At 48.6% G+C, this 25999-nt stretch overlaps 1 protein-coding gene across 1 annotated transcript; it reads left to right on the forward strand.

Moving 5' to 3' along the window:
• Positions 1 to 17032: 17032 nt before the first annotated feature.
• Positions 17033 to 19310, forward strand: LOC142924003 (uncharacterized). Its single transcript, XM_076065188.1, has 2 exons — positions 17033 to 17221; positions 18253 to 19310. The coding sequence occupies exons 1-2, from the start codon at positions 17037 to 17039 to the stop codon at positions 18944 to 18946; spliced, it is 879 nt and encodes a 292-aa protein (XP_075921303.1). The 5' UTR covers positions 17033 to 17036; the 3' UTR covers positions 18947 to 19310.
• The last annotated feature ends 6689 nt before the right edge of the window (positions 19311 to 25999 follow it).

Raw genomic sequence — 25999 nt, forward strand, 5'->3', positions numbered from 1 at the left:
GCTGATCTCTGGTGGGGATGAGTCTGACTATAGGTGGGAAGCTGACAACCTGGTGACCTGGTGTAGCCAGAACAACTTAGAGCTAAATGCTCTAAAGACAGTTGAGATGGTTGTGGACTTCAGGAAGAATACAGCCCCACTCACCCCCATCACCCTGTTAGACTCCCCAGTCAAAATTGTAGAGTCGTTCCGCTTCCTGGGCACTATTCTCTCCCGGGACCTCAAGTGGGAACTGAACATCAGCTCCCTCACCAAGAGAGCTCCACAGAGGATGTACTTTCTACGGCAGCTGAAGAAATTCAACCTGCCAAAGACAATGATGGTGTAAATCTATACAGCGATCATTGAATCCATCCTCACCTCCTCCATAACCGGCTGGTACGCTGCTGCAACTGCCAAGGACAAGAGCAGACTGCAGCGTATCATCCACACTGCTGAGAAGGTAATTGCCTGCAATCTACCAACCCTCGAGGACCTGCACACGACAAGGACCATGAGGCGAGCGAGGAAGATTGTGGCCGATTCCTCCCACCCTGGACACTCTTTGTTTCAGCTACTCTCCTCCGGCAGAAGGCTTCGGTCCATCAGGACCAGTGGTTCTTAACCTTGTTGGAGGTACCGAACCCCACCAGTTTCATATGCGCATTCACCGAACCCCTCTTTAGTGAAAAATAAAATGTGATTTTTTTCAAATTCAAGACATAGATATGTTTTTTACTGGTACACAAAATGAGCCGTGCATAAACATTACCTTGTTCAAAGAATAAAACCAACACAATGCATAAACTCACAACAAATTACATACCTGGAAATCAATGTGACTTCTGCTGTTGCCTTTGAGAGATCACTTCAGATATGCGTGGCTTCACCTTGGCAAGTGCCACTCTCATGTCATTTTCACAGCAAAGTCTGTTCCTTTTCTTCGTTTTTATGTCCAGCATCCTCGAAAAGGATTGCTCACAAAGATATGTTGTAACAAATGGTATAAAAAAATCCAGGGCTTTCTTAGCAATAACTGGATACTTGTTCATTTGTCGACACCAAAACGTTGAGAGCGTTGTTGTTCTGAAGAGTTGCTGTTGAACCTGGCTCTGCTGAATTTCAATGATTTCGTCGAGGAATTCATCATTGACATCTGCTGTTTCAACAGCAAACGTGAACGGCTGTCTCACCCATGCTGGATATGACTCTCTTGTAGGGAAATATCCGTCGAGAGACTTTGCAAGCTCATCTAAGTGCGTGGCAATTGTTTGCTTCAGTTCCGTGGATACAGAAATATCTCCGATTCCAGACACATCTTCGATCTTACTTGCACAGTCGTCCAGAAGCGGGAAGTTTGCGAAGTTATTCTTCTCTGTTCGTCGTTTCCATAACGGTAGCTTTTTTTGAAAAGCCTTCAGGTGTTCTTCCGCTTCCATGATATTGACTCCACCACCCTGCATCTGCTGATTGAGATGATTGAGAGCTGCGAATATATCAGCCATGTACGCTAAAATGAGAATGAACTCAGGATTTTTGAAGCAATCTGCATGGCAGTGTTGGTGCTCTTGCAAAAACAGGGCTAATTCCACACGCATGGCAAAAACACGATTCAGCACCTGTCCCCGGGATAACCACCGAATATTAGAATGGAGCAGAAGTACCTCAAATTCAGAGCCCATTTCTTTACACAGCTCACTGAAGATGCGGTGCCTCAGAGCACTTTTTCGCACATAGTTCACACATTCCACCACAGTTTTTAATACTTCTGCCATTTTTGGAGGTAAGGTTTTTGTTGCCAACGCATGCCTGTGCAGAATACAATGCGTCACAATGATGTGTGGTGCATCGGCCTTTACTAGCGCACCAAAACCAGACTTTCTTCCCAGCATGACTGGAGCTCCGTCCGTACAAACTGCAGAAACCATATCCCATGAAAGATTGTTGTCTCTGAAGAAGTCATCCACAAGCTTCTTCACATCGGCTGCCTTCGTTGTTGTTGTAAGAGGCTTACAAAATAAAAACTCTTCTTTTATCATGTCGTCTTTCACATAGCGTACAAAAACAGCAAGCTGGCTTAGATCAGAAACGTCTGTGGTTTCGTCGAGTTGAAGGCTGAATTTTGCCGGGCTTGAAATCAGATCCGCGACTACTTGAGCCAAGATGTCTTTACTCATGTCTTCTATTCTGTCACTGACGGTGTCATTTGAAAGGGGAATTTGGGATAATTTACCTTCGGCCGCTGTTCCGAGTATCAGATTCGCCATCTTTAATGCAGCTGGTTTCACAAGTGGTTCACCAATGGTGTGTGGCTTGCCCTGCTTTGCGATCAGGTAAGCAACTTCGTACGATGCTGTCAGGATCGGTGTGTTAACAGGTACAAATCCAAGAGCAGGCAGAGTGGCCTTTTCATCGAATCTGGCTCTCTTTACCCTGAATTCAGCAAGTGTTGTGTGTTCTTGTATTCCCCGTCTCCATGCAGCTTCAAGAAGTGTTCCTTTAGTTTTGCCGGTGCAAGACTAGAGTTGCTCAACTTGGCGTTGCAAATCATGCAGATAGGACGCTCACTCCCATCACGTTCCGTGATACATGAGAATCCATGTTGTACATATTCGTCCGACCACTTTCTTCTTTTGCCCGACATAGTATGGATAAAATATTAAAGAAATCACACGACGTACGACAACAACAGTCACACGTTGACTACTGAGTACGCACTAAATTCCCCGCAGCGCTGATTGGCCAAGCAGTGTAGCATGATCATCTGCAGCCAGTGATGGCCAAGTGGGCCGTGTGTGTCATCACAAATTTACACAATAATTCAAGTGTGTCCGGACCTCCGTGGCGGGGGCTCTGCCGAACCCCTGAGATCGACTCACCGAACCCCTGGGGTTCGATCGAACCCAGGTTAAGAACCACTGATCAGGACCAAAACCTCACGCCATAAAGACAGTTTCTTCCCATCTGCTGCTGGCCTGTTAACATTTTATCTACATAATGACACCTTGCCGATATTAACTATGCTGACCTCTTTGTATTTTTTATTTTAAAATTATATCTTAAAGCTATTTTATATTCGATATTTATTAAATTTTATATACTTCAGCCCCTTGGTGTTAGTTAGACTTATAAGCCTTACTATTATAGTATAAGACTTGTTTAAAACTTATTTAAGATTTTAGATTCCTATATGTTGAATCTATGCACCATGCTGCCAAAGTAAATTCCGTGTCGGTGTGAACTTTCATGGCGAATAAAACCCTTTCTGATTCTGATTCTGAATGGGAAAACGGGTCATTTTCGCGTTGCTACCCCCGACATAGGAATTTGCAGGTGAAAAATTGCACTTTGACAGACACCCAGAGCATGGCCAGGCGGCTCCCCTAACCGTTTTTTTCCGACTGAGCAAAGTCCGCCGAGACCTCCAGTATCCCACGGGGATGTCGGCGTGCTCTTTTAGGACGAAGAATAATTGTCACATGAGTGCGTATGGGTCCTTTTAGGAGCCGCGGTGCCCATGGGTGGCGCCAGGACAAAGCCTTGTCTCGAGGGCTGACTTTCAGTAGATCGCAGCGAGAAAGCTGCTCTGCTACTTACGAAACCCCGAGCCAGAACCAGGTCGTTTACGAATGATTTGCCACACAGCTTCCCCGCGAACGTGCTGTCGAGCGACTGAGGAGAGGGCCACTGAACGCTTGCGGCAGCACCTCGATCCATTGTCTTGCGGCATTCCGCACCGGGCAGAAATCCACCCGGCTATGAATGGCCAACCGAAGATCCGGGCTCAACAGTATCGTCGCGTCTAGGGGGGATTCGGACTTAGAGGCGTTCAGTCATAATCCCTCAGATGGTAGCGTCACACCGTTGGCTCCTCAGCCAAGCACACGCGCCAAATGTCTGAACCTGCGGTTCCTCTCGTACTGAGCAGGATTACTTTTGCGACGACACAGCATCGGTAGGGTGAAGCTAACCTGTCTCACGACGGTCTAAACCCAGCTCACGTTCCCTATTAGTGGGTGAACAATCCAACGCTTGGTGAATTCTGCTTCACAATGATAGGAAGAGCTGACATCGAAGGATGAAAAAGCGACGTCGCTATGAACGCTTGGCCTCCACAAGCCAGTTATCCCTGTGGTAACTTTTCTGACACCTCTTGCTTAAAACCCAAAAAGTCAAAAGGATCGTGAGGCCCCGCTTTCACGGTCTGTACTCGTACTGAAAATCAAGATCAAGCGAGCTTTTGCCCTTCTGCTCCACGGGAGGTTTCTGTCCTCCCTGAGTTCGCCTTAGGACACCTGCCTTACCGTTTGACAGGTGTACCGGCCCAGTCAAACTCCCCACCAGACACTGTCCCCGGAGCGGGTTGTGCCCGGCACCGCAAACGGTGTTTGGGTGCCAGAGGCACTTGGTGCCAGAAGCGAGAGCCCCCCGCGGGGCTCGCCTCCCCGCCTCACCTCCCTCTCCCCCCCACCCTCTCCCCCCCGCCCTCTCCCCCCCCGCCCTCTCCCCCCCCCGCCCTCTCCCCCCCCCCGCCCTCTCCCCCCCCCGCCCTCTCCCCCCCCCCCGCCCTCTCCCCCCCCCCACCCTCTCCCCCGCCCCCACCCTCTCCCCCCCCCCCACCCTCTCCCCCCCCCCCACCCTCTCCCCCCCCCACCCTCTCCCCCCCCCCACCCTCTCACCCCCCCCACCCTCTCCCCCCCCCCCCACCCTCTCCCCCCCCCCCCACCCTCTCCCCCCCCCCCACCCTCTCCCCCCCCCCCACCCTCTCCCCCCCCCCCACCCTCTCCCCCCCCCCACCCTCTCCCCCCCCCACCCTCTCCCCCCACCCTCTCCCCCCTCCCACCCTCTCCCCCCTCCCACCCTCTCCCCCCCCCCACCCTCTCCCCCCCCCCACCCTCTCCCCCCCCCCACCCTCTCCCCCCCCCCACCCTCTCCCCCCCCCCACCCTCTCCCCCCCACCCTCTCCCCCCTCCCACCCTCTCCCCCCTCCCACCCTCTCCCCCCTCCCACCCTCTCCCCCCCCCACCCTCTCCCCCCCCCCACCCTCTCCCCCCCCCACCCTCTCCCCCCCCCACCCTCTCCCCCCCCCCACCCTCTCCCCCCCCCCACCCTCTCCCCCCCCCACCCTCTCCCCCCCCCACCCTCTCCCCCCCCACCCTCTCCCCCCCCCACCCTCTCCCCCCACCACCCTCTCCCCCCCCCCACCCTCTCCCCCCCCCCACCCTCTCCCCCCCCCACCCTCTCCCCCCCCCACCCTCTCCCCCCCCCACCCTCTCCCCCCCCACCCTCTCCCCCCCACCCTCTCCCCCCCACCCTCTCCCCCCCACCCTCTCCCCCCCACCCTCTTTTTTACGATCAGAAGAAACAAGAAGATGCTCGGTGTAGTCGGCACTTTGCTCCGTTCATCATTTCTTTTTTTCTTTTTTTATGCTTTGCTTTATGTAACCCCCCCCTTTTTAAATGAAAGACCCAAAATATACTTTTTTCTTTCCCCTTCCCTCTCTCTTTACCCCCCTCTCTGCCCCCCCTCTCTCTCTACCCCCCTCCCTGCCTCTCCTCTCTCTACCCCCTCTCCGCCCCCCCCTCTCTCTCTGCCCCCTCTTCCTACTCCATTTGCCTCTCTCTCGCTCTCTTTTTTCTTTATAACTACGACAAGTGCTGCATCTGCACGCTGCCCTTCCCACAGTCAAACGGCCTCCGACGGGTAGCTTAGATCTGCATGCAGAGCTCTCCGTCATCTGCCACCGAGCACACGGCCTCCTCCAGCGCCCACTGCTCCTTGAAGGCCGGCACGGCGTGGGTCAGCCGCGCGAAGTGGAACTCCAGCCACACCCTGATCCGACCAGAGCGTGGAAGATGCCCAGGCTGCTGGCTGGACGTTGCCCCTCCAGGGCCACCTTCCTTGCCCTGTATATGGCGAGCTTGGCGTAGCCGAAGAGCACGTTGACCAGCCCCTGAAGATGTTGGGGTCTGTTGCCCTTCGGGTATCCAAAGAAGAGGACCGTCGGGGAGAAGTGGAGGCTGAACCTTAGGAGGATGTTTCTCAGGACCTTGAACAGCGAGTCCAGGCTCTTGCACTCCACATATTGGTGCGCCACCGTCTCCACTTTACCGCAGAACCGGCACTCCGGGGACGTGTCGGTGAAGCGCGCCAGGGAGACGTTGGTGGTGACGGTGCCGTGGGCGATGCTCCAGCTGAGGTCGCCGATGCGGTTGTACGTCGGTCTGCAGTAGAGTTGCCTCCAGCGAGGCCTCTCCGGAGAGACACAGGGCAGGGCTTTCCTCCAGGCATGGTCCTTGTGGCTCCTCAGGGTGTCCTGTTGGTGGAACCGGACCATGTAGGAGTAGAGAACCTTCCTCTTTACATTTGTGAAGGCCACCTCCGGTAGGTCTTCTAGCCGGCACAGGTTGTGATCCGCCTTCGTTTGTCGGCATTGGCGATGCAGTGGCACGACTGAGAGCTCCGGTGGAGGGGGATCGAGAGGGGCCTCGTCATCCCCAACGCCGATGGGGGGCATTCTCCCCGTTGCCGCTGAGAAGGCCCCCTTGGCTTCGGCCAGGATCCGGGCAGCCACCCGGAGCGACTGCAGCCCTGTCTTTGTGGCCACGTCTGCTGGTCCGATCCACCGGCGCCGTGTTTCAGGCTCCACCAGATCTCCCATCCTGGTGAGCCGCGCGTTGGCGAGGCGCCTCTCCATGCCAGGGGTGGTGATGGATGGCAGCTTTGTCTGTGGGTTCCTGAGGATCGGTTCGAAGACCAGATCCTCAGCCGATCGCGGTTGGTTCAGCCTCCTGATGGCGAGGGAGCTCCATGTCTGCAGGACGCTTCTGTAGAAGGGTGGCAGCTGTCCCAGTGGGAGGCCCTGCAGGTCCATGTAGAATAGTTGCTTGGAGCACTGCAGACTCCCCAGCTGTTTCAGGAGGAAGGAGGCCGTGACGCTCCAGGCCGGTGCAGGGGCGGCGTGCAGGAACTTTTGCGCTGCCTGCAGTCGGAAGGTGGCCAAGCTGACTCCGCACGCACACCAGCCCGTGACCGCCCTCGTCCAGTGGCAGGGCCAGGACCCCAGCCGCGACCCGATGTCCTCCACCCGACCAGAAGAAGTCGAGGACTCGCTTCTGAAGTGCGTTGACGAGGCTCATGGGGGGGTGCAGGGAGAAGAGTCGGTGCCACAGCATGGACGTCACCAGCTGGTTCACCACCAACGTCTTTGTCCTGAAGGTGAGGAATTTGCACAGGCGACTCCAGGTGGCCAGCCGCTCCTTCACCTTCTCCTCCAGCTCGACCCAGTTCCTCTGCGGTGGTTCCTCCTCTGGTCCGAGGAACACCCCCAGGTGGTGCAGCGATGTTGTGCTCCAATTGATGGCTTTTGCCTTCTCGGGACACTCAGTCATGTCCCACGCTCCAACCAGCAGGCCGCTGCACTTTTGCCAGTTCATTTTTGATGAGGAGGCTTTCGAAAAGACCTCCTGGCACTCATGCAACAGGGCGACATCAGCCAGGGAGCGCAGGATGAGGAGGATGTCGTCGGCGTATGCCGTCAGGACCAACTTGATGCTTGGTTCCCTCAGCACCAGGCCGCTGAGTCTCTGCCATATGAGATTCAGGAAAGGCTCTAATGCCAGGGCATAAAGTTGGCCCGACAATGGGCATCCCTGTCTCACTCCTCGCTCGAATTTGACCGGGGCAGTGAGGGCGCCGTTGATCTTGATCATGCACTCCGCCTTGGTGTAGAGTAGGCGGATCGTTCGGACAAAGGCATCCCCAAAACCCAAGGTCTTGAGGGTTCCTCCCCCTCCTCCGTTCCGAACACAGATGGACTCGTCCGTCTGAACAAAGCTCGTCGCTCTCCGTGGTGTTAATCCCTCATACTAACATCATGCTCATCCCCCAGTTACATGCTAATTTATATGTAAACTGCTTTGTCAAGGTGCTCTGTTCCTCCCACACAGCTTAAAAAACGCTGCCATGCTTGGCAGGGTTCACTCAAGCGCTGTCTTCCAGACAGTCCTGTTTCTTCACCTGAGGAAGGCTACTTGTGTTGTGGCCGAAATGTCGTAAGAATTTTATTCTGTTATTATTATTTTTATTATTTCATCTCCATTCTACGTGACTTTACCGAAAGAACCCAGAAGAACAATGAGCTATCATTATTTTGTTGTTGTTTGCAAAGTGCAGGGTCTTGAGGACTTTGTGGAAAAGTGCGGAATAAATGCAAAGTAACTCCCAAGAAGGAGTGGTGGTTGAACAAAAAGGACGATGGTGACGCCGATGGCTAAGGCCTCCTCCTGCGATGGCGAGATGTAAACTCCCTCGCATGGTATACAGGAGGTCGTGGGTTCGATCCCTATCCCGACCTTAACGCCTGTTATGTATTTGGAGTCCACGTATTCTCTCTATCTTCCCTCCGCATTTAATCTGGCTGCTGATATACATTACCACGTGATGAGCCACTTCGTTGATCTATCATTTGTGGCCAGGTGGCTTCTGAAAAGAGCTTTATACCTGGTAATTTTTTTAAGGTGGCCATGGTGCTCACCGTGATCTACATGTTCCTCATGACGGGCACGCTGCTCGCTATGGTCGGCGACATTGTCAAGAACGGTATCCTCACACCCAGCAGCATCTTCTTCATCACTCTCGCGGGCATCCATCTCATCGCCGCGGCGCTGCACCAACGCGAGTTCTTCTGCATCGTGCACGGATTCTTGTACCTCATCTGCATTCCCACGGGATACCTGCTGCTGCTCATCTACTCATTGGTCAACATGTACAACGTATCATGGTGCACGCGTGAGACCAAGGTGCCTACTGAGCCCTCCCCCAAGGAGGTGAGTTACTTTATGTGTTATCGTTATTGTCGTTGTTGTTTTTGTGTCGAACGTTATTTGGAGTTTCGCTCCATTCTCCTCTGTTGCTCCGTCCCGCACCTCCGATTAGCATGATTGGCTACGTACATTGCAAAAAAAGTGTAACATATGCCCCCAACCCCCGCCAAGACGAAGGCAGCGATCCCCCATGTAGCTTTTAACCGACCGTTGGGGCAAGTGCTGTTAGCGAGTAGCACCTGTGAAGTCCGGAATGGCACATAAGGGGGTAGGTGTCCAGCACCATGCCCGGCCGCCTTTGTCTCCATTGTTGTCATGTTTACTACATCACATTTGGCTATTTTTGAGGCTGAGCCAATCTAGGAAAGGCCAAGGACTGGTCCAGATGTATGTATGTTGAACTTCTTTCACACCATGTGTAACCAACTGTGCTAATTGGAGGTGCGAAGGAAGGAAAGTTTCTAAACACAAAGAGCAGTTTTTAAGAAATTAGTTTTCAATGTAATAATTTAAAAGTGCATAGCTCCAATTGCTTTCTCATATTGGAAGGAAGAGGGTTCCAGATGGACGCACAAGCGCACCCAAAAGCACGCGATGTGGTCACTGTCTTTGTTCAATGGTTAGCCAAAATCCACTGATGAGAGGATGACCGGAGCTTGCAAAATTATCGTTTATGTTTCTTGACAAGAACGGTGGTGGTGGCTGTGCCACTCGTGTCCATTAATCCAACACGGTGGGTATCGAGGAGCAGTCATTCACTGACTTTCCAGGAGAATGTAGTATGACAATTATGGACTCTATCTGTTCCATCTGAATAGAACGCAATGTTTCCCCCTCGCATTTGTGGGTCTATTCCATGGTGTTCTGGTTTCCCGTTGGCCAATAAAATCTTCATACATGGAGGACCGCAGAGCTTGGACAGTTATTGGCGCCAGTTCACTGAGCAGCTGAAACTGCCTTCCAGCTTGTGTGCGCTTCCCGCTGGTTTGATATCATTGAAGGACCCTGCCTTCAGCACAATGCCCATCCTCCTGTCCCAGCAGAAGAAGGCACGCAAGCATCGTTTGAATGGAACGAAATGCTGTATACTGCCACTCGAGTGGGACTGCTTCCAGTGGAGGATCAGCGTCCATCCGAAGAAATACTCGGCACTGAGTCAGGAGGATGACAGTTCAAGGTGCCACCACCTCACTGAGAGCCTGTAGCCATGCTTTTAACTTTGATCCTTACCTCTCGTGTATCGATAGTTCAACGTTTATGTCCCATATTATTGAGGGACTGTGTTATCTTGGTGTGGTTTGGGACTGTTGTTTTGCTGCCTTGCCCCAAGTTATGCATTTAGTATTGAAAAATTGGCAGTAACTGATGTACTCATGCAAGTTGCACTCATATACTTTATTTATTTTATTATCTTTCCTAAACTTAGCACTGCTATCGTTTTATATTCTAACTTTATAATCCCCTACACCTACTGGACATCTGTGAAAATAGGTTCATAGCTCATCGGACTCCTCCTGCAGTAGAAATACAGATTATGATTATTGATTGGCTGTGTCGGGTGGAGGAGGATTTACAACGTAACATTTTACTCAAGTCAATACTGAGTCTTGTCTCAACTTATTAACTGTGATTCTAGTTGTGCTTGTATCTTAGGCGCCGTGGTGGCTAGATGTTAACTACCTCCCCTGGTATGCAGGAGGTAGTGGCTTCGATCCCAAACCTGACGATGCCTGTTGTCTATATGGAGTCTGCGTCTATTCCTTTCTCTCCCCATGTTGGTGTGGATTTTACTCCGGGTCCCCTGATTTTTTCCCTCCTCATTTAGAATCATCATGTGATTAGAGTATTTGGCTGCTGTAATTTCCACGTGATAAGCCGCTCATTGAGTTATAATTTGTGATATTCAGGTCGATTCTACAAAAAAGCTTTATAGCTCAGTGGGCCTTACATGGTAAAATAAAAATAATGGTTTAGTTTAACAGTTTATCATCATCCCTCCCAGCCGAGTGGAGTCGTGCACGGTGGAACTCGACAGAGAGATGAAGCTGCGTCCAATTGAGGCCAGACAACAGGACACTACGAGCACTCAGATGGAGCATCCAGAAGGAGCAGAGATCGAGTCGAGAGGAGAGAACATCGCAAACAGTCAGATGGAGTATCCAGAAGGAGCAGAGACGAGACCAGAGGACATCGCGAGCACTCAGACAGATCATCCAGTAGGAGTAGAGAGCGAGGAGAAACGACAGGGCATCGCGAGCACTGGGACAGAGCATCCTGAAGGAGCAGAGATCGAGTCGAGAGAAGAGGACATCGAAAACACTCAGATGGAGCATTCAGAAGGAGCAGAGGCGAGACTAGAAGACATCGCGAGCACTCAGACAGGGCATCCAGAAGAAGTAGAGAGCAAAAGTCGACCTCCAGAGCAATCAGACACAGACCTCGCCCTCCATACCAAAGGTAATATTTTCATCAAACAAAGACAAAGTCTTCTTGGTTCTTTCGTTAAAGTCACATAGAATGGAAATAAAATAATAAAAATAAAATTCTCACGACGTTTCGGCCACAACACAAGTAGGCTTCTTCAGGTGAAGGAACAGAACTCTCGGGACGACAGCGCTTCAATGAACGCTGCTAAGATTCGCAACGTCTTTTAAGCTAGGTGGGAGAAGTAAAGCGCCTTGACAAAGGAGTTTACATATCAAACAGGATAATTGAGCATTGAAATAGCGGTGTTAAAGTGTTGGATCAGCAGGGTGTTAAAGTCAGAAATTAGCATGTAACTGGGAGATTAGCATGATGTTATTGTGAGAGATTAGCATGTGACTGGTCACGGAAATAGCTATGTTAAAATCAAAGTTTACATATCAACAGGGCCATTTAGTATATGGACGCTAAAGGACTGCAACTGTCCAACTATCATACAATAAACCGATGTGAAAAAAAATAAGTATAAACTACATCAATATAATAAATGTACTCAATATATTCTTCAATAAGTTGAGCTATTAACATAAAGTAACTGGTTTAACACGTAGGCTTTCGCGACCAATATTATTCATAATAAAGGTTTTTGGGTTAGATCGCGTTTATTTATAAATGTGTCGTAACCCTCCACCACCCGACACGGCCAATCAGCAAAAAAAGTGTCACGTTGACAAAAGACAAATAATTCACTACTTCAGCCCACCGGTGTGTTGAAGAGTTAATCCACATTTACAGTTTGAGTACGACGTTTCGCTGGTAAATACTTCCAGCATCATCGGGCAATTCGCCAGAATGGTAAAGCCCTCGCTTGCTCCCGGTTTTATATAGAGCAGCAGGGTGACGTCATCAATTAACTCATCAGGTGCAGTGATTAGAGGTGGAGGGGGGGGGTAATGTAATTATATAATCGATTAGTAATCAGTCATTGGTTATGATTAGTAATGAGTTGTAGATTAGTAATTCTTTAAATCAAAATGTAATGTGTATTATTTAATAATACGCTTCCAGGCCACACTAAGCCGGTAGCTGTCAGAGCGATTAAAGTTATTCTTGTTCCTCTCAAGTGGCAGAACATGCTTGTCAACAAGGACACTCAATTGATTTTGACAATGTTGCAGTGGTGTGTAAAACTAATTATTACTGGCAAAGACTAATTAGAGAATCCATTGAAATTGAGAGGAACAAGAATAACTTTAATCGCTCTGACAGCTACCGGCTTAGTGCGGCCTGGAAGCGTATTATTAAATAATACACATTACATTTTGATTTAAAGAATTACTAATCTACAACTCATTACTAATCATAACCAATGACTGATTACTAATCGATTATATAATTACATTACCCCCCCCCTCCACCTCTAATCACTGCACCTGATGAGTTAATTGATGACGTCACCCTGCTGCTCTATATAAAACCGGGAGCAAGCGAGGGCTTTACCATTCTGGCGAATTGCCCGATGATGCTGGAAGTATTTACCAGCGAAACGTCGTACTCAAACTGTAAATGTGGATTAACTCTTCAACACACCGGTGGGCTGAAGTAGTGAATTATTTGTCTTTTGTCAACGTGACACTTTTTTTGCTGATTGGCCGTGTCGGGTGGTGGAGGGTTACGACACATTTATAAATAAACGCGATCTAACCCAAAAACCTTTATTATGAATAAAGTAACTGGGTATACACTACACTATATAATGAATACCATATAGTAAACTAATAAAAAACTAAAATAAACTACATCAATGTTATCAATAAACTCTATATACTCTCCTAACAGCTGAGCTACTAACAATAAGTCGTGGCCGAAACGTCGTGAGAATTTTATTTTATTATGTTTTATTTGTATTATTTTATTTCCATTCTACGTGACTTTACCGAAATAACCAAGAAGATGAATCCCTGCAGTCACGAAAGCTTTAAATCAAAAATGAAATGCGAAGTCATTGCTTGTCAGTTAAACAAGACCGCGCATCTGAAATCACGCGATGCGGTGACCGTCTTTGTTTGATGAATGGATTAACGAAGTGTGGGTGATGGTTAATGCTCCTAGACGAGATTAGCAAGCTATTGTGATTCATTTGTGGCAAGCACTCTGTAATGAGGGCATGTTGCTGCTGCAGCAGTAGAACTGTGGGAGATTGAGGAATTCTCTCCCCCTGTTCTGCATGGGCATCTTTTTCTCCAGTTTCCTCCGATGTGTCATTGGTAATGGCCAAAATTTTACACTTCTGAAAAAGATAACTGCAAATCACTTAATTTGGACCGCACTCAGCAGCAACATCACCCCTCTACTACGGTAACTTGGTAAGACCCTCATGAACACAGAGCCCTGCGACTCAGCCAGGCTTTGTTGCAGGCTATACCAGCCTAACGATGAGAATAATCACTACCGTCTGCGCAGCTCTCTTCGCTGAGTCACGGTAAACTTTTTTCCCGAGCCTCTGTGGGAGTGCACCGCACATCGCTATCCTCCTTTGTCCCTTGCAGGGCGCCATGACCTCATGTGGTAGCGCCACCAGAAGATGCAGGTCATGTTTGAGAACGTCCTGTCTCAGGGTTACGCCGTCACGCAGAGGTGCAGCCTCAATCAGGTGCGTCCTTGTGTCTGTGTGTCTTTATGTCTGTGTGTTTTTATGTCTGTGTCGGTCTTTGTACTGTGCTACATATACGTTGTGGGGAGTGGTGGCGCAGTGGTTAACACACTGCGCTTAGAAACGAGCGACCTGAGTTCGATTCCCGCTCAGTCACCAACACCAGTGACGATTATCTGAACCGGTCCTATGTCTCTCCTAGGTCGACTCAGCCTCAAATGAGTACCTGGTGTAGTGTATAAATATCCCAAATTGAAGAGACAAAGGTGGCCGGACGTGGTGCTGGCCACCCACCTCCTCGTGTGCCGTGCTGGCCTTCAGAGGTGGTCGCTAACAGCACGTGCCCCAGCAGTCTGTTAAGACTACACGGAGGATCTTTGATCTTTGTCCAAGTTCGTGTATAAGTGCCCAGAAGATAACAACCAACTTTAATGAAGAAAATATATCAGGAAACTGCCTGGCAGCTAATTGGGCCCTTCCTACTGAAATAAACAAATCTATCAAAATAATATCGAGATGTTTACGTTTAAGATTTTACATTAATGTTGGGGATCTTGTACTAAGCAACTCAATTAATTTAGAAGTCATCATTCCCCTCCCCCGGCTGCCTGTCTCGCTTAATTGTTCAACGCATTGGCCAGATGTCCAAATATTGCCGTCAGTTGACTGAGTGTCGTTTTCTGTGACGATCAAACAAGTGGCGCGTTCCTCTAATGTGTGGCTTTGAGACTTTGAAAAAAGGTACCTTAGCACTAGTTATCGTGTAGGGCTTCACTACATTGTTCTGGGAGAGTTCCACTCGCAGTTTTTATCTCGAGCAAGGACAGTGCAATTTGGATAACAATTCTGGACAGTGGACAGGAAGTGATGTCATGATTCTTGGAGGTGGTGGTGGCTACGCTGGTGCTACACGTGGTTGGTGGATCACACACTGAGAAGATGCCGTGAATTTCAGTTCCAGTGGGCGTCAGAAAGGAGCCGCGCCCTGGCTTGCCAGGAGCGGGTGGTACAGCAAATGTAGAATCCACCTGTTCCGTCTGTATAGGATATAATGTTGCCCCCTCACACGCGTGCATTTTATCCGGTTGCTCCGGTTTTCTGCCACATGTGAACAATCATTAATTGGCCGAGAACACATTTATATGCAGAGGACTGCAGAGCTTGGGCAATTGTTGGTAGCACTGTCTCATGGTGTGCATTGCTGCTGCCTTCCCATCTATATGTGATTCCTCCTCGTGTCTCTGAATCCCTCCCTATGTCTCTCGTCGAAAGCGAGCAAATAACTGTGCAGTGATCGGGCATTACAAATTACCATTAATATTAATTTTGATTTAAAGCCTTCGTGACTGCAGGGATTCATATTCTTGGTTCTTTCGGTAAAGTCACGTAGAAGGGAAACAATAAAATAATAAAAATCTAAAACAACAAAATTATCTGTGGTAGTAGTTACATTAGAGAAACCAAACGACATTCGTGAACACAAAGCAGACCTAAAACACGGTAGGACCAATACCTCGGCCGTGGCAGATCACTGTTATAATTCAGTAGGCTCACATGACATTGACTTCTCCAAGACAGAGGTTCTTTGCAAGCCATCTGGCTACCATGAGAGATTCGTTCATGAGGCTATCCACATATACAAACACAGAGACAATTTCAACCGAGAAGATGGATTCTGGCTTAGCAATCATTGGAAGGATTTGATAAACCATTTCGGGTCTTAATTGATTGTTCACGCTTACGGTGGCTTTCAGACCGCATCCATTATTTTCGTCTCCCCCCTCATCTTTTCTGAACATAGATGGACTCGTCCATCTGAACAAACTGTAAAATCGCTCTACGTGGTGCTAACGTTAATAAAACCGCCATTTTTTCAAATTTTCTTGCTGTGGTTTTCACAGCTGATGATGATTGCTTGTGTTGCAGTCGAAATGTCGTAAGAATTTTATTGTTTATTTTTTTATTATTTTATTGTTTCCCTTCTACGTGACTTTGCTGAAAGAACCAAGAATATTAATATTTTCATTATGAGACCTCCTTTGCCAGTAACAAGATATAGTAATAGGTTTTACCCTTTTAACTGGAACAAAAACTGAAACCTTTATTCAAGGCATCATGTTTGCAATAACAACAAAACACAAGCAGTCAAAATGCAAACAAAAGAGACAACTCAGATAATAATATGCACTGTCCTTGAATTTGATTGGTCCACACCCGAGACGGTTTTTCTTAGAGCCTAGTCTCCACTGGTGTTGGACCAGAAGACGCCAAAAGGCGTACAACTCAAAAACAGCGCACTATCAGAGTATTGAGGGCTCGGGGTGAGCATTTACATTATGAGACCTCCTTTGCCAGTAACAAGATATAGTAAAAGGTTTTACCCTTTTAACTGGCACAAAAAACTGGCACCTTTATTCAAGGCATCATGTTTGCAATAACCACAATACAAGCAGTCAAAATGCAAACAAAAGAGACAACTCTGATAATAATATGCACTGTCCTTGAATTTGATTGGTCCACACCCGAGACGGCTTTTTTTAGAGCCTAGTCTCCACTGGTGTTGGACCAGAAGACGCCAAAAGGCATACAACTCAAAAACAGCGCACTATCAGAGTATTGTCCCGTGGATGGGAATGCATAGGAGGAAAACGAGTTTTGGAAGAGCATGATCAGTGACTACCTCAAGCCTCTGGAGGAAGATGACGATCACAGGAAACGCGTGAAGCAGGAACTCTTCGAGATAAGAAACAAGGTACTGGCAACGCGTCATCGCGAGTACCGGAGATGCTTCGATAACAGAAAAATTGCGTTCCAGCGACAACGCGTTGTGCAAACAGCAGGCGTTAAGCGAGTACTTACGGTACTTGGCATGTGGTAGAAGAAGATTTAAACGACATTGAATTACCTATGCCTTATTATTCCTACGAATTAATTGTTCCAATAATCCGCTAATCCTGTAAAATACATGAACAATAAAACAATAACAACAGAAGTGACCATTTGGCGTCGAGAGTGGACAGTGGGGGAGAAAAATGAACGCACAAAGAGGGGATCCATAAACAGCCCGGGGTCATCCCCCCTGCCACTCGGCCAATGCAATGTAAATCAGGCCTGGTCTGTCTGTCCCAACGTGCAGGGCACTTTCGTCTACTTCATGATCAATGCACTGTGGCTGGTGGCGACCCTGGCACTGCAGTTCGTGGGAGCCGACGTCTACATCCAGATCCCGAGCACGAAGAACGAGGGGACGGTCATCGACGTGCTGCCGCTCGCCTTCATGTTCCTCATCACCTTCTCCAGCATGCTCATTGTCCAGTTCCTGGCCATGCTGTACCACAGGTGAGGAGGAGGGGAGGGGGTCGACCCATGCGTGGCCATAGGGGGTGTGTGTGCATGCCGACTCAGTGACCAACAACAGTAACGATTATCTGAAATGGTCCTGGACTTCCCCCCTTGTGCCGTACGGGCCTTCATAGGTGCCACTCGCTGACAGCACTTGCCCCAACAATATCTTAAGGCTATCCAGGAGATCCTTGTCTTTGCCTTTATGTGAGTGTGGGCAGTGTGCTTATGACCAGCTCCGGTTTCGCAGCCGAGGTCTCACTCCGAAACAGTCGGGCAGCATTGTCTTTTCATCGGCTGTGTAACACTGGGTGGAAACTACTTGGTTAGTCATTCCATGCGAAGCTCAGGATTTTCTTTGACCACATTGATATCTTCCCTTCTTTATTCTTTCGAGAAGGATGTTGAGGTGTCTAAAGTAACATCTGCACCGGTTAGAAACATTCAGGTCACCCTGCCTACAATGCATCCTGGGTTTAACCAGACTGGATTGTGTCAGGAGCTCACAGATTCTTAAAAGATCTAGACACATTCCCATTGGTGAGCTCCTCTCACAAGCGTGGCTGTGTTGGCTGGGTCATGTAGCCCCCATGCCCAGCCACTGCATGGCAAAGCAGCTATTATTTGGCAGGATAGATCAGACTAAAAGGGCACGGCATGGGCTAGGGAAAAAAGGAATGATATGGTACAAGAGGATATATAGAGATGAGTGGACTTGCCAATAACTGGTACCAGCGGTCTCAAGATTGGCCACTCCTGAGGAGATGCTACTTGGCAGTTGGAGGCAGTCGCCCACCAGCAATAATGGAGGGCAGAGGAGCGATGCTCGCATCCATAAGCAGAGCACCGGGCAGCTAAACACAACAATTTGGCACAGTAGGGGTCACAGCTGGTGCATTGTCAGTCATCTCAGTCAGTCAACCATTGGCTCCTAGGTCTGTCCCGTTAACTCCTGACATTTTGCCACCGTGGCGCCCCGTGCCCCTCCCCCTTCCCCTCCGTGCCCCCCCCCCTCTGCCCCCGTTCAGGTTGTTCACGCTGCTGCACGTGCTCTCCTACGTGGAGTCGTCGTCGTCGGGCCAGCAGTCAAAGAGGGGTGCTGTTGGTCGAGACAACAAAGCATTCGTCAACGATGGAGACAACGATGACGCTCAGCAGCGCCGTCTCAGAGAGATTGTCTTACAGATCCCTGGACCCCTCCTCACACGCCGCACGTGGGTCCCCTCCCCGCACACAGCACATGGACCCCTTCCACTCACGGCGCACCTGGACCCCCTCCTCACAAGCCGCAAGTGGCCCCCCTCCATGCACGCTGCTCGTGGACCCCCTCCTCGCACGCTGCTCGTGGACCCCCTCCTCGCACGCTGCTCGTGGACCCCCTCCTCGCACGCTGCTCGTGGACCCCCTACTCGCACGCTGCACGTGAATCCCTTCCTCGCATCCTCGCACGCTGCACGTGGACCCCCTACTCGCATGTCATACGTGGACCCATGCACGTCGTGGTTTATCAATGACGGTGCGGTCAGTAAAGGTGCAGCCCTGCAAGATGCTTCCCTTGTTGGAAGAGGTGGGAGTTATCCACGCTTTACCCCACCACCGCATGCGACCTGCCGATCGAACAACTGTGCTGTATCCATTTACGCAGCTGGGTGGACAGAGGCAGCGAGATTTAAGAAGCTTGCAGCGTCGCTCCAAATGCCAGGCCTAAGGATCGACCTCTAGATCGCAAGTGTGGTGACGAGTTAATTGCAGCAGGGCAGCCTCTCATTACAATGGAATGCACTCAAAAGGGCTGCTGTACAACAACGGTGGACATCACTTGTGATATCATCGGCTAAAGTAAATGTAGGGGCTTTGAAGCTGCTCCTGGCCACGGACAGAGAAGTCGCTTCTATGTAGCAGTGGTCAGATGAAGGAAACGTCCTGTTGTTGTTTGTATGTTCAATTTATTTTGCACTGCACTTAGCCAACCATGCTATCGTGGATGTAAACATCACCCACACATAGACTGTCCCGTTAACCATAGAAGTTGATCAAATCACATTTTTACGCCTGATTAATTTAGAGGTCGAGCGACCCACATGGGAAATCTTTTTTTTAGAAAGGTTTCTCTACCAAACACAGAAAACGATTCCCCATATCGCTTTAATAGACTTATGGAGCTGTTAGTGAGCACCTAATAACGGCAGGCACAGCACACAAGGTGGGTGGCCAGCACCAAGTCAAACTGCATTACCGCACCATTTTATAATTTGAGGCTGAGTCGACCTAGGGGAGGCCCAGAACCGGTTTAGATAATCACCACTATTGTTGGTGGCCATGAGTGGGAGTCGAACTAGCGTCCCAAGGCTCAAATACTTGTGCAGGGCTATGAACACGAGTTTTATTTCACGTTCACTGATGGTCAGATATATATGCCAACATATATTTATAGATATTTATAATACTCTTTGGTTCTTTCGGTAAAGTCACGTAGGTATAAAATAAAATAAAATCACGACGTTTCTATTGCAACACAAGCAATCATCATCAGGTGGGAAACCCAACAGCAATAAGTTTTTTTTTTCTACTGAAGTGGGAGAGAGATGCCATGGTAAGAGGTTTCTAGGTAAGAACGGGGGGCGGGGCAAGGGGGGGGAAAGAGGGGGTGTGTGGGCTAGGGGGAGGGGATCATTGCGTGGACGCTAGATTGATATGTATAATGTGGTTTATTCACAGAGATGTAGAGTTACATTGAGACTGTGTGGATAAATAAAACAAGACAGAGAAGAAGCAGTCATCCATCCAGAGCACCACGTTCAGATAGTTTCCCCAAAATATTGTATTGGAGATGTGAATCCATAATTTTAATGCTAAGGCAATGTTTCACTGCTATTTGCCGCTGAGAAGATGTTATCTCCCTCGATCGGTACACAGGAGGTCATGCTGGACCCTGGCGGTGCCTCTGTTATACTTTTGGAGTCGGCGTGTGCTCTCGCTGTGGTGGTCGGAGCTTGGGTTTTTATCCGGGTTCCTTGGTTCAGATGATTAGACTGCTGTTATAAATTCTCACGTTTGGTGATATCAGCTACTGCGATCATCAGCTATCATTACGTGTGACCAGCTCGCCTTTGAACAAGAGCTAAGAGCACAGTTGAGTTTAACTGGTAAATAAAACTGTGAATTCCCTTGCACCTTCTGAGGACGGTAGTGTCTTGGTCAACAGGTCACTTACCAAACGCTTAACGATCGATCCAAACCTTTTAGGTCCACGCTTCGCTGGGCGCGTATAGTGGTTACGCACACGTTAAGCTCTGTGTCTTTCTGGTGGATGCGTTGTCGGGCTGGTCCCATGGTGTCTGAAACGTGGAACAGCACGAAGGCGTTGGTGGTGAGCGGTAAAACGTGCACTCCTCCCCCATCCCCCCCAGATGAATGTAGGTTACACTCCTCTGCTTGACAATAAATCCCAAAGGTTAGTTTTAGTTTATAACGTCGCGATTTATAGCTTTTGTTAAACTTGACAAGATTACGTTTTAGTTCATGGCAATGAGAATAGAGTTCGTTTGTAGGAGAACATATTTGCACGATGCTATTTAAGTAAATTAACATACAATGTGGTAACACGGCACGTACTGATTATATGCACTTTATTGCCTATTGTTTTTTACTTTGCACAAATATAGTTTACTGAACTTTTGCAAGCCGTTATCAGTCATGTATTCTCGACTGCTTGCATAGAGATAGTGGCGCAGCCCTGCAATGAATCACCCCTCCGGGCGATTGAGACAGCCTGCCACCTACAGATTGCGCAACAGCGCCCCACACGACTTCCAGCCGTTTGCACTCGGTCGTTGGTGTAATTTGCATTCTTATCTGGAGTAAACCAACCTCCAAATCTACATATCGCTGGGTTCACAGTTTAGCGCACTAATCAATACTGCACCACTCACTTTAGCATTGCCACATCCAAATAAATAAATGCGTATGCACCAACCGCTTGAAATAATGCCACATCGCATAGTCGTCGTGTCGACAATTAGAGAGGTAGCCAGGTTGCTCAAAGATCAGCGCTGGACTGGTACCATTGAGAAGCTGGGTTCAACCCCGGCTACTGAAACTAAACTTTTATTTTTATTTTACCAGGTAAAGTCCACTAAGTAATACAGCTTTTTTTTAAATAAGCGACCTGGCCACAAATAATAGCTCAACGAAGTGGATCATTAATCACGTGTACATTTGTAGCAGCAGTCAAATACTCTTAACGCACTTTGATTCCAAATATGGAGAACAATCCCAGCGACCACGAAGAGAAAGTGGCATGCAATCTCCAAACAGGCATAGTATACAACAGGCATAGCAGGCGAGGTAGTTAACATCTCCTAGTCACCGTGGCACCCTGCCTGTGACTGGCAGGGCTCTCCCGGTATAGTTAGCTGATGGCCTCAGCCCGGTCACCAACGATTCAAAGACGGATTGTAAAAAAACAAATTAATTGGTATTGGTTCCCACGTGACTCGATTTGATTTGCTCTGACGGATGGTGGAGAGTATATCTGAATATTGCCTTTATACTCAAACCATCTAACCCAAAGTAAACAGACAGTCCTCGACTTGCGAGTGTCCGACTTACGAACGCCCACTTCCATGAAATATATATATAAAAAAGAAAAATATTGATTTAAAATGCGAACTCGCAATTGCAAACTGAACTGCCGGCTTACGAACCGTTCGAATTTCGAACAGGTCTCAGGAACGAACTAGGTTCGTAACCCGAATACTGCCCAGAAATAACTTCTGCTCAATAGGTTTGTGGTCATATATAGTTACTAATTTTTGTTAACATGGGGATAGTACATTTGTGTGATGTAGGTGCTGGATGTGGTCATAGCTGGGATCCTATCCTTTTCTATATTTATAGAGCACCTTTGGTCAAGGCACGCTTTCCAACATTTAAAAGCTGTAACAAAAACAAAGTGATTTATATGGCAAGGGCAGTGCAAGGGCCGAGGAATGAGTGTCCCGAACAGAGGACATGTGGCTTCATGCAAGAGATATAGGGAAGGAACGGAACAAAATGGAACGGTGGGGAGGGAAGAGGGAGGGGATGGGCTATTAAAAAGAGGTGAGGCCTTCAGAGAGGAATGGAAGAAGGTTATGGAGGTGGCCTGCTTCATGTTCAAGTATCTCTCTATTTACAAAGTTCGATTTTACGAAATTTCACGTTCATGCAATTGACAAATTACGTGTTCTAATGCTGTACTGTTGTGCTGTGTGATTGTCACGAGGCCCCCATGGTGTCAGCCAGCGCTGGTCTCAAACCCTCGGTACCCACTATATCTGTTTACCTGCTATGAAGTAGGAGCATTGCTCGAAACGTCGACAATTATATACATGTCCTTTCAATGCATTGTTGTTAACGAGTGTGTTGTAGAGGAGGTTAATTGACCATACTTCACCACGCTGACCAAACCGGGTTGGTGGAGATAGGTGAACATTGTATAAACGTGGAGAGGAAGGAAAGTACGGTACAATATTTGAATTCATACGCACACAGTGGGGAGCACAGGCGTTGCCTCTGCCAGTGATCTCAGTCAACCCACCGCTCCTGGGTCTGTCCCGTGAACTCCTCCTGCACCCAGCTGGCACAGCAGTCAACCCATAGCACCTGGGCCTGTCCTGGGACTCCTACCAGCAGTGCATATTGTGATGGTACCTGCTATGATTACAGCAGTGCATACCGACTGTGGTGGTACCTGCTATGATTATAGTAGGGCATATTGTGGTGGTACCTGCTATGATAACAGCAGTGCATACTGACTGTGATGGTACCTGCTATGATTACAGCAGCGCATACTGACTGTGGTGGTACCTGCTATGATACCAGCAGTGCATAAGGACTGTGGTGGGCTCTGCTATGATTACAGCAGTGCATACTGTGGTGGTACCTGCTATCACTACAGCAGTGCATACTGCTGTGATGGTCCTTGCTATGATTACAGCAGTGCATACTGACTGTGATGGTTCCTGCTATGATTACAGCAGTGCATACTGACTCTGGTGGTACCTGCAATTATTACATCAGTGCATATTGTGATGGTACATGCTATGATTACAGCAGTGCATACCGACTGTGGTGGTACCTGGTCTGATTATAGTAGTGCATATTGTGGTGGTACCTGCTATGAAACAGCAGTGCATACTGACTGTGATGGTACCTGCTATGATTACAGCAGCGCATACTGACTGTGATGGTTCCTGCTATGATTACAGCAGTGCATACTGCTGTGGTGGTCCTTGCTATGATTACGGCAGTGCATACCGACTGTGGTGGTACCTGCTATGATTATAGCAGTGCATATGGTGGTGTGACCTGCTATGATAACAGTAGTTCATACTGACTGTGATAGTACCTGCTATGATAACAGCAGCGCATACTGACTGTGGTGGTACCTGCTATGATACCAGCAGTGCATAAGGACTGTGGTGGGACCTGCTATGATTACAGCAATGCATATTGTGGTGGTACCTACTATCACTACAGCAGTGCATATCGACTGTAGGGGTACCTGCTATTATTACAGCATTGCAAACTGGCTGTGGTTGTTCCTGCAATGATTACAGCAGTACATACTGCTGTGGTGGTACCTGCTATGATTACAGCAGTGCATACTGCTGTGGTGGTCCTTGCTATGATTACAGCAGTGCATACTGACTGTGATGGTTCCTGCTATGATTACAGCAGTGCATACTGCTGTGGTGGTACCTGCTATGATTACAGCAGTGCATTCTGACTCTGGTGGTGCCTGCAATTATTACAGCAGTGCATATTGTGATGGTACATGCTATGATTACAGCAGTGCATATCGACTGCGGTGGTACCTGCTCTGATTATAGTAGTGCATATTGTGGTGGTACCTGCTATGATAACAGCAGTGCATACTGACTGTGATGGTACCTGCTATGATTACAGCAGCGCATACTGACTGTGATGGTTCCTGCTATGATTACAGCAGTGCATACTGCTGTGGTGGTCCTTGCTATGATTACGGCAGTGCATACCGACTGTGGTGGTACCTGCTATGATTATAGCAGTGCATACTGCTGTGGTGGTACCTGCTATGATTACAGCAGTGCATACTAACTCTGGTGGTATCTGCTATGATAACAGCAGCGCATACTGACTGTGGTGGTACCTGCTATGATACCAGCAGTGCATAAGGACTGTAGTGGGACCTGCTATGATTACAGCAATGCATATTGTGGTGGTACCTGCTATCACTACAGCAGTGCATATCGACTGTAGGGGTACCTGCTATTATTACAGCATTGCAAACTGGCTGTGGTTGTTCCTGCAATGATTACAGCAGTGCATACTGCTATGGTGGTACCTGCTATGATTACAGCAGTGCATACTGCTGTGGTGGTCCTTGCTATGATTACAGCAGTGCATACTGACTGTGATGGTTCCTGCTATGATTACAGCAGTGCATACTGCTGTGGTGGTACCTGCTATGATTACAGCAGTGCATTCTGACTCTGGTGGTACCTGCAATTATTACAGCAGTGCATATTGTGATGGTACATGCTATGATTACAGCAGTGCATATCGACTGCGGTGGTACCTGCTCTGATTATAGTAGTGCATATTGTGGTGGTACCTGCTATGATAACAGCAGTGCATACTGACTGTGATGCTACCTGCTATGATTACAGCATCGCATACTGACTGTGAAGGTTCCTGCTATGATTACAGCAGTGCATACTGCTGTGGTGGTCCTTGCTATGATTACAGCAGTGCATTCTGACTGTGATGGTTCCTGCTATGATTACAGCAGTGCATACTGCTGTGGTGGTACCTGCAATGATTACAGCAGTGCATACTAACTCTGGTGGTACCTGCAATTATTGCAGCAGTGCATATTGTGATGGTACATGCTATGATTACAGCAGTGCAAACCGACTGTGGTGGTACCTGCTATGATTATAGTAGTGCATATTGTGGTGGTACCTGCTATGATAACAGCAGTGCATACCGACTGTGGTGGTACCTGCTATGATTATAGTAGTGCATATTGTGATGGTACCTGCTATGATTACAGCAGCACATACTGACTGTGGTGGTACCTGCTATGATACCAGCAGTGCATACTACTGTGGTTGTACCTGCTTTGATTACAGCAGTGCATATTGTGTTGGTACCTGCTATGATTACAGCAGTGCATACTGCTGTGGTGCTACCTGATATGATTACATCAGTGCATATTGTGGTGGTACCTGCTTTCATAACAGCAGTGCATACTGTGTTGGTACCTGTTCTGAATACAGCAATGCATAATGCTGTGGTGGTAACTGCTATGATTACAGCAGTGCCTCCACGCCTCTCCCCCCACCCTCTCCCCCCACCCTCTCCCCCCACCCTCTCCCCCCACCCTCTCCCCCCACCCTCTCCCCCCACCCTTTTTTTTTACGATCAGAAGAAACAAGAAGATGCTCGGTGTAGTCGGCACTTTGCTCCGTTCATCATTTCTTTTTTTCTTTTTTTATGCTTTGCTTTATGTAACCCCCCCCCCTTTTTAAATGAAAGACCCAAAATATACTTTTTTTTCTTTCCCCTTCCCTCTCTCTTTACCCCCCTCTCTGCCCCCCCTCTCTCTCTACCCCCCTCCCTGCCTCTCCTCTCTCTACCCCCTCTCCGCCCCCCCCTCTCTCTCTGCCCCCTCTCTTCCTACTCCATTTGCCTCTCTCTCGCTCTTTTTTCTTTATAACTACGACAAGTGCTGCATCTGCACGCTGC

This window comes from Petromyzon marinus, chromosome 7 (assembly GCF_048934315.1).
Source record: "Petromyzon marinus isolate PM22_M1 ecotype Great Lakes invasive population chromosome 7, UKy_Petmar_22M1.pri1.0, whole genome shotgun sequence".
NCBI lineage: Eukaryota > Metazoa > Chordata > Hyperoartia > Petromyzontiformes > Petromyzontidae > Petromyzon > Petromyzon marinus.